General features: G+C 35.2%; 1 protein-coding gene across 1 annotated transcript in view; it reads left to right on the forward strand.

Moving 5' to 3' along the window:
• The window catches only part of LOC145288128 (uncharacterized), a 361708-nt gene that overhangs the window by 91264 nt on the left and 253639 nt on the right, over window positions 1-16805 (forward strand). Inside the window, exons 6-8 of the mRNA XM_080136193.1 lie at window positions 4769-4948; window positions 13848-13944; window positions 14748-14858. Coding sequence (XP_079992319.1) covers window positions 4769-4948; window positions 13848-13944; window positions 14748-14858 — 388 coding nt within the window. The remainder of the gene's footprint in view (window positions 1-4768; window positions 4949-13847; window positions 13945-14747; window positions 14859-16805) is intronic.

Here is a 16805-nt window from a genome sequence, read left to right on the forward strand (position 1 = left end):
CCTTCATTCTAAAACAAGAACAACAACCACAATGCCCATTCTGCCAGAAAACTTGCACCATTAAACATCTTTTTGTGGAATGTAGAGCTCTAGATAAAGATAGAAAACAATACCTCAAACACAACAGCATGAAGAAACTTTTCGAAAACAACTGTCTAGAGGAAATATTATCCTTTTTAAGAGTAACAAGGATCTTTACAAAAATATAAATCATTCTCTGAATCAACCCAACTAAACCTTATGAATGAATATATGAGGATATATAAAACTTAAAAAGATCGTTAGATATTAAAACAAACAAAACTATTGAACTATACAGAATTGATTGATACTCGACGTCATAAAGTTCTTTGAATACATAATTTTTTTTTTTAATCCTGAGTTTGGCATTGAATAACCTAAAAAGGGTTGATATGCTGTTAAGCCAAAACAAAACAAACAAACCTTCACCTTCACCAAGGTGAACGATTTATATGACCTTCACCGAGGTGCGCGACTTGACACACAAAAATAAACCGCCTCTTAATCACCTGCTAACGCACGCGTCACTGTAACGTCCAATGACAACAACAACAACAACCTTCTCACTCGACCTGCCTTTATACCACTATCTCAATCCCTTCTCTTGCACATGCGCCTGTAGATTCCTGACAACCTCGAGACTTCCGCTTATAAAAACCCAAGTTTTGTTGTTGCGCATGCCTATACAAGGCACAAACACGAGGGCGTTTGTTGTGTTGGTAAGTACTACACTCCCCCCTGATCTGATGATCACATAGAGTGCACTCCGGGGGTGGCCACTTAGTTCGTTGGCTTCTGCAAAGGGTGGTATTTACACTCTCGGATTCAGGTTCTGGGTGTGGTTCTGGTTCTGATCCTGCCTGATCAGACGAACTACAACTACCACTCTCTTGCTCGGTGACCTCACTCATTAGCAGCTCATCATCTGATGATTCATCGCTCTCTGTAGTTGTGGGATGTACTTCACTAGCTGGGCGAAGATCGCGCACATGGCGTGGGGTTCCATCAACAAGGACCGACTGCTGGCTAACCACTCCAGATATTCGTCCTTGCTTGAACTTGGTGGTGCACCGGTTTCCAGGAGGTCTAACCCAAACTGGATCCCCTACCTTGTATTTGTTATGACTCTCTTCGTCGATTGGTTGAACAGTGTCAATGCCCTTTATCCTAACACGGTATTTGTGTATGGCATTGGCCGGTGCTGTTGTTAGTGTCTTCCCATCCTTTGCTGCGATGGCTCCTCTCAGCAATGCCATTCCCTGATGGCACATGAGCACATCGCAGTCGTAGTCGGACACCCCACTCATTCAACAACTGCTGAACTTTTGATTTGTTATGCTGGACTACCGCCATTAAGGGAATCAGACCCTTGGGTGATCCCAGCTTGTTGGGGTAGGGGATTAGCCATCCATCCTGGATCCATGCCTCAAGTTCCTTCTCGTATTCATTATGGGCCTCGTCGGGTATCGAGTACTCTGCAATGCTATTCTTGAGTTCGGTTGGCGCCCTTCCTTCTGTCCACTTCCACGATGCAGTCCATGCTTTTTGATGAGGGTCGTAGTCCACCTTAAAATCAGGCCGATCAATGTAAACTGCAGCACACACTGGGGTTTCCAAAAATCGCACAGTCCCATCTCTTCCGATAACCACTCCCCGCAGTGCCTTAATAGCATCATATCCCAACAGTACATCGAATCCCAGCAAATCCCCTCGCATCACCAGCACATTAATGTTTGCGGCCACACCAGAGTCTGTGTGGACTTTGACAGTTCCGGCTCCACAGCAAGCTTGCGTATTGCCACCTATTGTGGTTACTTTGATGTTCTGCTTTGTCCAGTTTCGACACAACTTGGCACTCATGATGGTGTGTGAGCACCCGGAGTCGAGAAGAGCTGAACAAAGCACTTGGTCCATGTACACATTTATTGTCGGTTGCGCCTCAATTAAATCTTGTCCGGGGAACAGGGCGGCGCTGATGTCCTGCCCCCTCATGCATTTCCTGCACAATTTTGGGATAAATGTCCATAGCTACCACATTGGAAACAGCGCGGGCGCCCCCGCCCCTTGTACAATTTCTTGCGATATGGCCTCGCTGGCCACAGCAGAAACATCTCCCATTGGTCGTGGGTCTCAAACTGGGACTCTTTTCGGCATTAGTCTTGGCTGCCTGCGCCATCATTACAAACGGTTCCCTCAGGTCCTCCTCATCTCTGATAATGGCTCGAGCGCGTTCTAACAAATGTTCCATGGGCGTTACAGATATGCTGGTGGAAGCCCTCAACAGTTGCTTAACATGGATGGGAAGGCCGGCCACAAATGCATACGCCAGTGTTTGCTCTGACACTCCATTGCCAAATAGAACTGCAAGTTTCTTCAGCTCCGCGAAGAAGACGTCCACGGTTTCTCCTGGCATGAGCTTCCTAGTGGCAAATGTTTCGTAGGCCGTACAGGGATCCATGGCAAATGCCTTGTATAAAGCATTTTTTATACAGGTAATATCAGCCTTCTCCACAGCACTCAGTTGCTGATATACACTTAGGGCGCCTCCAGCCAATCTCAGGGGAATCACGGTATGCACCCCCTTTACTTCACAGAGGTTGCAGGTCAGCTCAACCCTTTCGACCCAGTCGACAACAGAAGTGGATCCGTTGAATTCGGGTATCAGTTTTAAATCAAACTTTGCCCCAGCCATAGTTGTCCAGGAAAAGAGACAAAATGACATCGCCAAAATAGCTTATGACCTTCACCTTCACCAAGGTAAACGATTTATATGACTTTCACCGAGGTGCGCGACTTGACATACAAAAATAAACCGCCTCTTAATCACCTGCTAACGCACGCGTCACTGTAACGTCCAATGACAACAACAACAACAACAACAACCTTCTCACTCGACCTGCCTTTATACCACTATCTCAATCCCTTCTCTTGCGCATGCGCCTGTAGATTCCTGACAACCTCGAGACTTCCGCTTATAAAAACCCAAGTTTTGTTGTCGCGCATGCCTATACAAGGCACAAACACGAGGGCGTTTATTGTGTTGGTAAGTACTACAGATTGATCAAGTGATTTTTTTTGTGTGGCATTGTGCATTCATCCTAAGCAAGTTTGCATTCCTGCAATATTTTTCCCATGATGGATGTTTTGGACATGGGAGTTTTTAAAAATTGAATGTTTAATAGTAATTTCAAAGCAAAATGAGTTGTTCTTTACCTGATATTAAGGTTGCAGCTATTCTGCATGAAGCAAGAGCTAAGGCTATGTCATTTTGTGAGCAAATGGCTGCCAAAATCAGTTTAATTAGAAAGGTTTTACCAGATGCTGTTCTAATTAACAGTAATTTTCAAATAACTTTCTATTTTCACTGCAAGTAATTTAAGTGAGTAAAACAGGATTTGTCCATGTTTTAACAATACCTGATTCACTGTAATTTAAGTGACTAAAATCGGATTGCCTCATGTTTTGACAATGTCTTAATCACTGTAAGTAAATTAGGAGACTAAAATAGGATTTATCCATGTTTTGATAATAACTTTTTCACTGTAAGTAATTTAAGTGACTAAAACTGGTGGGGGATTAGCGAGGGATAGATAGAAAGATACAAAGGTAGAGGGATTGAGAGATAGTGGGAAAGGGAGAGAAAGGAGCTCAAAGAAAGATGGATGGATAAAGAGAGAGAAACAGAGGATAAACTACACTTCACCGTTTTTGTCCTTGATCAGTGGTAGCAAATCCTTCTAGACTGAGGCAATTTAAATTTTTGTTCCTATCCAGTGTACCCCTTTTTCGGGAGCTGGATTTTTCACAGATTAAAAACCGATTTTGTGTTTAACTCTGCCTGCACAGGGAGGCAAATAAATAGGAACAGAGTGTGTGTGAGAAAGATAAAGAGAGTAAACTTAGAACTAAAAAATACACTGGCAATAACTGCTATTTGGTTGTATGCATTTTTAAAACAATTTATTTTTATATTGCAATGTAGTTGTGTAGGAAGTATATTTATTATGAATATATTTGTTAATTTAACATTTAAAGAATATTATATATATATATATATATATACTGACCACTAAAGTAACGAATACATGATTGGTAAAAAATAAGTGACTAACAGTAAAGTCAAAATTTATATTTTTCGTCATTTTTCAGGACATAGGGATTTTTTATTATTATTATTATTATTATTATTATTCAATAGTAAATATATAAAAATAAAACATTAGAGTAAAGCGAAATAATAAAACAATCACTAAGATAAAATGATGAAAAAACCCCAAACTTTTGTCATGTTCAAAATGATCGCCTTTCGTCAAGAAGAAATGATTTCGAAAAAAATTTTTTTTTAATATTGTAATATTTTTCATTCTAAATATATAAAAACACAACTGAATTAGAAAAACTGCTATCGCAAAATGCTGAGGCAATCAGTTCAGTAGGCATTGGTTAGTAACAAACATAATTTGACATTTTTATTGATATTGTAGCATTATAAATTTGAAATTAGTTTATTGTTTTTTTTCTTACAACAATCTTGATGAAATTATTAAAATTAATTGTATTTTCTCTTTTCTAATGGTCTATGAATTGGGTGTGTAAGGGTATGTAAATGGATGATGTTCCCACTTATTGTGTTGATATAAAAATGATATTCTAGTTGTGAAGAAATACATAATTTATTCAAAATTCTCCCTAAATCTAAGTGTCATAACATTTGCATAATAATTTCATCTCTTTTAAATTTCTTTAGATCTTGATGATTCCCAAGATAATCATGCTGATGAAGTCGATGACGATGATGATGATGATGTTGATGATGAAGAGGAGGAGGAAGAGGAAGACAACAGTGAAGCACAAGAACCGCCACGAAGATCATACTTTTTAAGAGAACATAAACCTCGAACTAAGCTTTTTGAAGCACCACCAATTGGTAAATTGGCTGTGAAGATTTTTATTATTCGCTTTTATCAATTTAAATCACCTTTTCTCAATTAAGTTACAAGCTGATTATAGGTCACATGATTAGTGAATGCTACAGAGCTACTATTTGTAAAACTCATCTGGAATGATCTAAAATATTTTTTTTAATTGCAATTTTTATTTGGTATTAGAAGAATTTATGTTCCAGTGTTGTCCAAGAAAATTGGTGAAACTAAAAATTGCAGCTGCAAGACACAAAAAAAGCTGGAAAGACTAGTCATTCAATATAGAAAATATTTGTTTGCTTTGCTGGTGTATGTTTGTTTTAAATTCACAGTTATATAATAAAAGAATGAAATGGCCGATTTGTTTACAAAAACTGAAATGCAATATGGTGGAATTTAAATTTGTAATGAAATAACTTAAAAAAATGGAATTTCTGAAAAAATTATTTGTTGAGAGGGGTAACACTGACTTTTCTTTTACTTGGTCACTGTGTGTTGGTTGTAAGGGAGGGGGCTGTTTATAATTTACAATCTAAATCTATTTTCACCCAAAATTCTAATATTTATCCACAATATAGAAAATATTTGATTAGAACTGTGATTCACCATACAAAACCAATTCATTGGCATTTAGTCAAATGTTGATGAATTGCAGTATCAATTAAGTGTTTGTATGATCACTTGTTGTGAACAATTAAAAACTGAATGATTCACCCTTAAAATTTAAACTTTATAACAATACTCAATGTGTAAGGTTTAACATGTATTTCTATCTGTCTCAAAAATTAACTGGGCAATATTTTCTAGTAATTTTGATAAAATGGAATTTATCTCCAGTGTTAGCAATATAATAAATTTATTGTATTATTATTTTGTTTAGTAATACACACGGACGAAAAAACGCTTTGGATAATCACAGATTTCAAGGTAGTTCTACTAAAATAGCCATATTTTTTAAACCAAAGCACTTCAAGTCTTCAAATTACTACTGTTTTGTTTGGAAATGAATATACTTTCAAATGAATTAATAAATATGAATGTACATTATATATTTTAAGAGTTTTAAGCAAATAAAGTGATAAAAATGTGAACGTCATAAAATGGCATTTTCGGTAAGGTTTTGTAATGACCCTCCCTGTTTTCTTAAGGTCCGTACCGTGATTGTATGAAGAATTTCGTCATGAAATTTGGGAACCAATCAGTAGAGGTGTTAATCTTAATACTGTCAAGTGTCCGAAATATTTTTGACCATTTCTTTTTTTGTCGTGTTAAAAATAAGACTTTAATATGACGAGTATCGAACATTTTGAAAAAAAAATTCTTCGGACACCCAGTAGTAAGTAAATCAATCTTTTTACTATCTTTATCAATTAAAAGTATTATTTTATGTTGAGTAGGATCACGGTAATTGATAATTTAAAAGGACCTACCAGAAAAAAAAATTGTTTCTATTTCTCGAATTTGGTCAAATGAAGTTAGTATTACTAGAAGCAGCAGCAGCAGCTCCAGCCGGTAGAATCAGCAATAGCACAGTGTAAACAACACGCGTTCTTTAATTTTTATTCAAGAACGAAAAGCAATAAAATATATAAACAAGAACGAATTAAGAAAAACATGAAAATATGAATATAAATGTTCTTATGTTTAATTAGAGCTATTTTGTTATCAGAATAACATTAGTTTAGAACTATTCGGTTTTCAGAATGTATAATAACAATTGTCCCAACCAATTCGGCATTATGAATCTGTTGCAATTTCTCACATTTCTCGTCAAATTTAAAAACATGGTTAAAAAAACAAAATAAACTTTTGTAGATATATAGCTTGCATGCACTTTTATTCTTTAAATTAGTTTTGAACAGCGAATTAAAACAATGTTTTACTGCGAACAGCCACAAATGTTTTTTTTTTCAAAATCAAAATAAGTATCAAAATCTCGTTTATACATAGATTCGAAAAAGTTGTCAAAAAACAAATATATAACAAATAAATGTTATCAAAGGCAAGATAAGTTACTTTTCTACCTAACTGGATAATTTTCTAGTGTTTTTATTTAATGTAACATGTTTATTCAGCTCGAAAAACGTACAGTGTTTACCGATGTATTGGAAAATTAAAAATGGCGCCCGGCCCGACTCTCTTTGACACGGTAAGTTTGAGAAAAGGAGTTAAAAAAAAAAAAAAAAAAAACTATACAAAATACTGTTAAAAACTCACCAAATATATGTCAGCCTATGTCACGGTAACATATATTGAGCGAGTTTCTAGCAGTATTTTGTCTACTTTTTTATTTTTAACTCTTTTCCCCAAACTTACCGTTTCAAGAGTCGGGCGCCATTTTAAATTTTCCAAAACATCGGTAAACACTGTTTTCAAGCTGAATAAACATGTTACATTAAATAAAAACCCTAAAAAATTATCCAGTTAGGTAGAAAAGTAACTTGCGTTTGATCACATTTATTTGTTATATATTTGTTTTTTTGACAACTTTTTCGAATCTATGTGTATAGTAATACAAACCCTCAAAATCTATATCAATATTCTTGAAATTTTAAAAGAAAACACATCAAACTACAATTAGGAAGCTTTTTATTTCGTTATTTTTTTTTCTACTTTATTAAGCGAAAGATATTTTTACAACCTGCTCCAGCGTAGTATAAACGGCCTATGGAATTAACACCTTCAACCTCGAAAATAGAAATCAACAAATTTATGGAATTTTCTTTGAAATTTCGCAACTCAGTTTCTTATTAAATTAAAACTAAATATAACATTTGCTGACTTATTTACCTGTCGAATACACACACACACACACACACACACATATATATATATATATATATATATAACTTTCTGTAAAATATTTATTTGAAATGGAAACGGCATTTTGCAGTTAGGACAACAAAACAAAAATGAAGTAACGGTTCGTATTCCTAAAACACTCTTTAACCCTAACAATAACACTAAGTTCGAGTGGCAAGCCCCCCCCCCCAACAAAATACCTCTGTAAGCCACATACAAGCATCTAAAACAAACAAACAAAAAATAGATCCTTCCTTAAAGAAAAATACACATAAAAATAAATTGGTTAACTGTCCTAAAATGCTAGAATGGCCAGGAAATAGTGAATTATTTTACATTAAATTTTTGTGAAACTAACCGCTCCCCCCTCTAATATTGTTTTTGTTAGCTTTGTCTCTGTCAAGTTTTCAGTATGTTCACACATAATTTTCCTTAGCCCTACAATTAATTCAAAGTCCGAATGGCAACCCTCCCCATATTCTCATTGCATAGAAACCCTCTTAAAACTACACATAATCATCTTAAAAAAAAAAAAAGAAAAGCATGCATATTTTCCCATAGAAAAAAAAAACAGTTAACTGCCCTAAAATGCTAGAATGACTTGTAATAGGAAATTATTTTACATTCAATTCTAAAATAATTTGTTTATCTTTCATTAAAGTTTTTCATGGCATTTTATACATAATTTCCTAAAAAGGTAGAATCACATTTTGGAGGGGTGGTCAGAAGGAGTTGAGTGGGGTTAAACAGAAGGTGTTAATCTACAATAATACCAAAGAAATATTGCAATATATTCATTTTTAAATGGTCTTATGTTTAGATTTAAGTTTTTTGTACATAGAGCACATTAAAATTCAACTTTGAGTTCTCCAACTTCTTTTCTGTTTATGGATACATGGCATTTTTAAGGAATTGCTGCATATTTATGCACATTTACTGCAGATTATTTGGAAACCATAAACTTTGGGAGATTTTCAGTTGCATATTCTGATTCCTTGTACAAAAATACACTTATATGGTAAATTTCATTTCTTAGTCTTGTGTTTTAACAAAGATATGACATTTTTACTGAAAAAGTAGTGTAAAAAATGTGACGAAACGCATATGGTCTTAAAGAGGGAAAAATATCCAAACGTGTGAGGCACAAAAATAACCATAACTTCCTTAATTTTAATCAGATTTTAAAAATTTAAAAAGATTCTTTCTTAGCTCATCAAGCTCTTTCTATGCATACCAATATTGAAATATTTTAAGCTATTTCAATTTTTTCATGTGTATTGCTATTTTGTTAAACATTTAATCTCAGAACGTTATTATTATTTACTTTGATTGGAGCACATACAGCAGTGCTGTTGGTTTATCTTTCTTTGGTTGACTGATAAGGTTTTTGGGTAAGATTCACTTTCTGCCATCAAGCAATTACTAAAGATATATTTTTTAATTGGAATTCATTATTGAGATGAGTATTATTTATGAATTTATTTATTTGAATTTATTATCCTAACAACAACTAATAAAGATGAGGATAATAGTCTGCAATAAATAAATTAATTACTAAATAGTATTGAGAGTTAAATTGAATCATTACAATATCATTTGATCATTAAACTATTGGACTAAAATTCTGTTGTGTGAAGTTTCTTTTAATCTCTAGTTAAAAAATTTATTGTATGTATACTCTTAATACTTAGATTTGTTATATTATGATAAAGGCAGATATTATTTTTTATTAAACAGTTTATTAATTCTTTTAAAAAAATCTCAAGTAATTTTTTTTCTAAAGGCAAACACAACCAAATGCAAAATTGTCTTATGTCATTAATATATAGATGCATTTTACTGCACTGAATCTGCAAGATCTGCAATATTGTGAAAAAAATTCTTATTTTTAATACAGAGTTTATTATTTGTAATTGTCTAGTTCAGTAAGGTTTCATTTCTGAGATGTTAATGTTATTTTTTTATCTGCATTCATATTGTACATTTTAATTTTGTGAAAGAAATGATTATCTAAATGAAATTAAGATAACTTTGTATGCATGTAGGTTTTTCCTCCTGTCTACATTGCAGTGAGAAGTAGACAAACGATTTAAAATCCTATTTAAAGATTTTACTGCAATAAACACACAAGAATGCATAAGAATAATAAATGAAGGTTATTTGTTTAAGGTTTGTGTTTTTGTTTTTTATCCCCATTCATATTGTGCATTTTAATTTTTGTAACTTGAAGAAAACAAATAATATTTATATAAATGAAGTAAATCAATTTCACATGTATAAGTGTTTACACGTTTTCCTCATAATAATTAGTCAAAAGTTTTAATGTAAATAAAAGGATAATTTTGAATTAGGATGCCATTTCCACTTTCCATTTTTAAACAAACAGCAATTGCATTGGATAATCATCTCTGCTGATGATATCTAAAATGTTGTTGGGACAGATAGAATATAGATTTTTTTTTTTTAAACACAGATCGATAATTCACTGATATTTGACTGGCTATGCACTGATTTTATAGGAAATATATAAAAAAAGAATTCAGGTGATAAGTCATCTCCTTCTCAGTACAGACCAATAAGTCTCCTGTGTGTTATGAGTAAGTTGCTGGAATCCATATTAAATAGAGAAATAGTCAACCACCTCAGCAGAAACAACCTTCTTAGTGACACACAATATGGTTTCCGCTCTGCATGATCTACCGCAGATGTGCTGACGGTTATATCTCACAGGATTAGTGAATCTCTTGACAAAGGCTTCCTTTCTAAGGCAATTGCTCTTGACATATCAAAGGCCTTCGACAAGGTATGGCATAAGGGTCTACTTCACAAGATTTCCAGCTACGGTATAACTGGAAATGTTTTCTCAATCATTAAATCATTTATCTTCGATAGGCTCATAAGAGTAGTGTTCGATGGACAAAAATCAGAGGCCTGCAGTATTAATGCTGGAGTCCCCCAGGGGTCAATCCTGGGCCCAACTCTCTTCCTGATCTACATCAATGACCTCCCTAAACACATACTTAAATCATTCGTTGACATCTATGCTGATGACACGACCATCTACGGCAACACGTCAAAGGCTGTAAATGACAAAGTTCTCTCTGATCTCGAGCGTGTGGTTCAGTGGGGAAAGACGTGGCTGGTTACCTTTAATGCATCTAAAACCAAACTCCTATCCTTACATCATCAATGCTCTGATCCCCATCTGGCATCAATTGGGATGGATGACTCTCGTCTGGGAGATGCCCCGTGTTTTGACAAGCTTCTGGGTTTGACCTTTACTCCTGATCTGAAATGGAACACGTACATCAAGTCTGTTGCCAAGGTCGCTGGAAAGATGGTGGGATCCTTCTACCGCTCCAGAAGATATCTCACTACTGATGCAATTCTCTATCTATATAAAAGCCAAGTACATCCAAGGCTGGAATACTGCTGCCATATCTGGGCAGGAGCTGCTAAAAATAGCCTATCCTTTTTTTTTTTTTTTTACATAGGCATCACCACTTATCAAAGCCAAGAGGCCACTCAAGGATAAGGGTTAAAGAGTGTACAGTAGACATTGGACAATATAGTAATCATTAGTAATGAAAATTTGGTAAATTTGATAACTTGTATAGAACGGCTCATCAAGAACTTATTTACGTTAGACTTGAACACAACCATATTGTAGTCAGCCGGAAAGCAGGAAAACGGAAGACAATTCCACAGGCGTGCAGTTCTAAGAAAGAAGCTTTGTTCATGGAATCTACGTTTAGGTTTAGGCACAGATAAAGAGTGGGGGAATTATTGATAGTGTGTACAGCTAGACGAGTGTTTCTTGTGAAAGTTTGGCGAGGGGGGACCATAGATTGAAGCTCAGTTGAACATCTTCCATGAAAATAACGATGCATCAGAGACAAACTCGCAACATCTCTTCTGTGAGATAGAGGTTGCAGCGAAGAGAAAAGGACATCTCCTACGAGGCTACGAAGTCTATTTTGAACTCTATCAAAGCAGGCCAAGTCCTTTCTAGCAGCTCCTGCCCAGATGTGGCAACAATATTCCATCCTTGGACGTACCTGGCTCTTATATAGATAGAGAATAGCATCAGCAGTGAGATATTTACCGGATCGATAGAAAGATCCCACCATTTTTCCAGCAGGTTTGGCAACAGATTTGATGTACGTGTTCCATTTAAGATCAGGAGTAAAGGTCAGGCCCAGAAGCTTGTCAAAACTTGAGGCCTCCTGAAGATGCATGAAGCCATTCATTTCAATTGATGCCAGATGTGGATCAGAATGTTGATGATGTAAAGAAAGAAGCTTGGTTTTAGATGCATTAAAAGTAACCAGCTACTCCTTTCCCCATTATACTACGTGCTCAAGATCAGAGGAGAGAGAATTGGAGAGAACTTGGTCGTTTACTGTCTTAGATGTGCTACCATAAATGGTAGTGTCGTCAGCACAAATAATGTAAGGATGTGATTTGGAAGATCATTAATGTAGATCAGGAAAAGAGTTGGCCTAGGATGGACCCCTAAGGGACACCAGCATTAATACTGTGAGCTTCTGATTTTTGCCCCTCAACTACTACTCTTATGAACCTATCAGAAAGAAATGATTTAATAACTGAGAAGACATTACCAGCTATACCATAGCTAGAGATCTTATGAAGTAAACCTTTATGCCATACCCTATCAAAGGCCTTAGATATGTCAAGAGCAATTGCCCTAGAAAGGTGGCCTCCGTCGAGAGATTTGCTAATCCTATGAGATATAACTGTAAGCACATCTGCTGTAGATCTAGCAGAACGGAAACCATATTGAGTGTCACTAAGAAGGTTATTTTTGTTGAGATGGTTGATTACTTCTGTATTTAACAGATTCCAATAACTTACTCATGACACACAGGAGACTTATTGGCCTGTACTGAGAGGGGGATGAGCGATCACCTGAATTCTTAAATACAGGGCATACTGATGAAATTTTCCAGGGAGATGGGAAACTATTCTCCTTAAGACAATGTTTAAACAGTTTTGTAAGTATGGGCGCTAGTTCAGATAGAATTCGTGTCTTAGTAGGGGATGCCCTTTTCTCTATCCTGCAACCTCTCTCCCACAGAAGAGACGTTGCGAGCCTATCCTTGTTTTATCGTTATTTCCATGGCAGGTGCTCGTCTGAACTCCAATCTCTGGTCCCCCCTCGCCAATCTTTCATGAAAAACACCCGTCTAGCTGAATCCACTGTGAAAAATTTCCCCCACTGTGCCTAAATCAAAACGTGGATTCCATGAACAAAGCTTCTTTCTTAGAACTGCATGCCTGTGGAACTATGTTCCGTCTGCCTGCTTCCCACCTGACTACAACTTGGATGTGTTCAAGTCCAACATTAACAAATTCCTAATGAACCGCCCCCTTAAGTAAACACTTCATCAAATCTCCACACTAATGTAATGTACTTGCAATAACCCTTATCCCTGAGTGGCTTCCGGGCCTTGATAAGTGGTGACCACCATGTAAAAAAAAAAAGAAGAGAAACTTTATATTATAAAGAACCCCGGGATACGTTTTTTTTTTTTGTTTTTTTTTTTTTTTTTTTTTTTTTTTCCCCCCAGGTTACGATGTGGAATACAATGTTTTCCTGGCCCCTGGTTATGGTATTTGCCCCGCCTGACGGTGTGATTTATAATGTTATTTGATTATATACATGTGTATTGTATACTCTACTGTATTTTGTTACTAATTTTTAATTAATAATTATAAAATTTTACTTAGGCCTCGCCATATGGTGATTTCACCTTTCAATCCCAACCCTGGAACAGATTAATGCTGTACTCCGGGGTTCTACTGTATTTAAGTAACACTATTGATGCATATTTAAAACATGTTTTTTAAGTAAAATAAAAAAAAAAAATTCAGTATGAAATAATTATTTTAGAGAGGATTGTAACACCTCTAAAATTGATGCATAAAAATTGATAGAAATTGATTTGTTTTTTGTAAGTATCAAGTTCTCTCTGGATGTATACTTAAACTTTTGTGTCAATAATCTAAAAGTTTGATTGTGAAAGTAGTTTCTAAGGATATCATCCTTTCCTAACAATAATTGACTGTGTATTGTTTCAGATCCTCTTAAGAAACGAAACAAGAATTTGTCATATTGTGACCCTCATGGAAACCATACATCATATAGATCTCCTGCTCATCGAAATGGTAAAATGAGGTGAATATATTTTTTACAAGTCAGAGAAATATGTTCAGGGGTTGGGTTTGTCATAAAATATGCTTAAATGTATTTTGATTCATACAGATTTTGTATTATGTAATTCACTATTGAGTATTATATTGTACCTAATATGCATTCGCTATTGAATATTGTACTTAATGTATTCGGTATTGAATATTATATTGTACCTAATATGTAATACTGATTTCAAGATTTAAAAAAAAAAAAATGATTTCAGTGCCATCATCTAGAATTGAATTGAGCTATCAATAGATAAGAAAGTTATAAAATTAAACCACTTTTAGCTCTAAATGGATTTGCGCATGCACAGAAGTAATAGAAATAAGTCAGAAGTTAAAATGAACATTTTTGCATTTCAACTTACTGATATATTTCTGTACACATTATCCATCCAAACAAAGATATTACTTGTTATAAACTATCCTTGGTGTATGATTACTATTTCTTGTTCATTTCTGTGTTATGTAACCAATAGTTTATTGGTTACGTATTTTTGCACATATTCATACCTACGTCATTTTTTTCTTTTTTTACTAATTTAAAAAAAAAAAAAATTCTAAAATATTTGTATTTTCCCCAACTTAGAAATGATTAATGCTACCTTCATAAAATTTTGTTTTCTTTCTTAACTTTTTTTTTTGTATTAACTTCCATTTCTTAATAGGAAAATGAATCATTAATATCTTTTATTACTGTACTAGGAGAAATTAATGAAAATTTAAATTGAATTTATAAAATGTGGGGAAAATAGGTTAAAAAAATGTTTTTTATTTTGTTAGACGGACAGCATTTCATGGCAGTTCATCTACGTCTTCAAGTAGCGACTCTAGTGATGATGAACGTCAGTTTGAGAGAAGAAAAGCAAAGAGCATGACAAGAGCACGAAATAGGTGAATAACTTTCCTCTTTACATTTTTACAAACCATTGCAAAAAAAAACTCTTGATTATCATTATTATTTGCCTATCATTTCACTTTATCAGTTCACCAATTTTACTAAAGTACTTTATCTCAAGTTCCGCCTGGCTTACTTACTCTACAAATATTGACTGATTCCTAAAATTCAAGTTTTGTATATGCTTTTACTTGTTCATGAATGAAATCTGAAGAATTCAATTAGATATGATGAAACAAACTGAAATTTTTAAAATGTTTCACCTCTACAGCAACTCTTGCATGTTGGGAAATTTTGGAATATCTCGTGGCTGTATTTAAGGCTTAGGAACAGTTTGTCCATGAAAATAGTGATATGTTTTGTTTCTCATAAATTTCAATATTTATTTTCTTTTACAATGAGATTGACTCTGCATAACCGAAAATATTTGATACTGATAATTCAACTCTATCCCCTCCAGTGTCTTCTATTTCTATTGCTGGTGTAATTGCAACTCTTCAGTAGATGCTGAAAACTTGTTGAATGGTTGTGGTTTGATTGCCTTTCATCAGATGTTAACAAGTTGTCATTTTAGTTGTTTTGTCTCTACTCTACTCAGCTGAGATAGGGGTGATCTATCTGTTCTATTGTTATAAGCTCATTTTCCCAGGATCTACTATCTGCTTTTGGGAGGTTTGTGTCGTAATTTTTCTGATACAATGATACCATACATGCAAGCATTATTTTCTTTTATGGAGAGATCCTCTTAGGTATTGCTTCCTCTATTTTAGACATTACCTTCATTAGGGTCAGTGTATGTAGTTCATTCAGCTCAGTAAAAATGTGATGAGTATAAACAATGTTGAAAAAATCTCGATCTTGATTAACCTATTAATGGTTAAGTGCTTGTTAGTTCACTGCATAATGAAAAAATAATTTTTCAAAAATTTAATTTTTATGAGTTTCCTTATTTTGGCCATATTTGGTAAAATCACTGTTTGAACCATCTATATATATAAAAGGCAAAATGTGTGTGATTATTTCGTGTATGTCTTCAAAAGGCTTCTTTCGCACGCGCTCCCGGGGTTGTTACTATCGCTTAAAACTGTGTATATAGGTCCTATATAATAATATCTAGGAATTAGAAAAGCGTGTAGCGTATAGATTTATTTACGTCGATTTTTACAAAATTATTGCTATTTTGGCTTCTCGCGTGTTGATTGGGCTTTTTAGTATAAATATGTGAAACTAAACTCAAACGACGTCTTACCGGCATCGCGCCAGTACTTGGCCCTTGGGGCAGGATCAAAGTGTAGTATCTGCGTTTCCTCCTACCCAAATACCTATTTGGACAGGATGTTAGTTAGGAGAGCCGAAGTAGACTTCCTATCCTGTCCCACGTTCACTTGGCTAGGCCAGACGGACCATAAATTAGTTATGGCCCGGCTGAAGCTACGAAATAGGCCTAAGTTAGCGGGGTACTGGAAGTTAAACACCTCCCTTCTGGAGATACAAGACTTCCAAGATCAGTTAAGAGAATTGATTAAAAAGGCACTAGTGGGGGCGGTTACCGGGAGTAAGTGGTGGTTATGTCTCAAAGCCAAGATCAGAAGCTTCTCCGTCAAGTATGCCCAGCGCCTCGCACTTGATAAGGCCAAGACGAAGAAGCAGCTAGAGCATAAACTAGCCCAGGCTACGGGGGAGGGTGATAGGGTTAGTCAGGAACTAGCTAAGCAGGACCTTCTACGCGAGACTAGCGAGCGTTACGAAGGCCAAGTAGTTAGAGCTAGGCTTAGAAAGATAGGCAACGAAGCAGTCAATTCTGATGCAGACGTGCGCCGTGAGGTTTCTAGACGTGGCTCGGACAAATACATTGCGAAAATCAAACATCCGAATGGACGCACCCTGGAATCGACTCGGGAGATCTGCGAGGGGTTTCGAGAACATTTCGAGGAGCATTTTAC

This window comes from Euprymna scolopes, chromosome 11, assembly GCF_053919585.1.
Source record: "Euprymna scolopes isolate OS-2025 chromosome 11, ASM5391958v1, whole genome shotgun sequence".
Lineage (NCBI taxonomy): Eukaryota > Metazoa > Mollusca > Cephalopoda > Sepiida > Sepiolidae > Euprymna > Euprymna scolopes.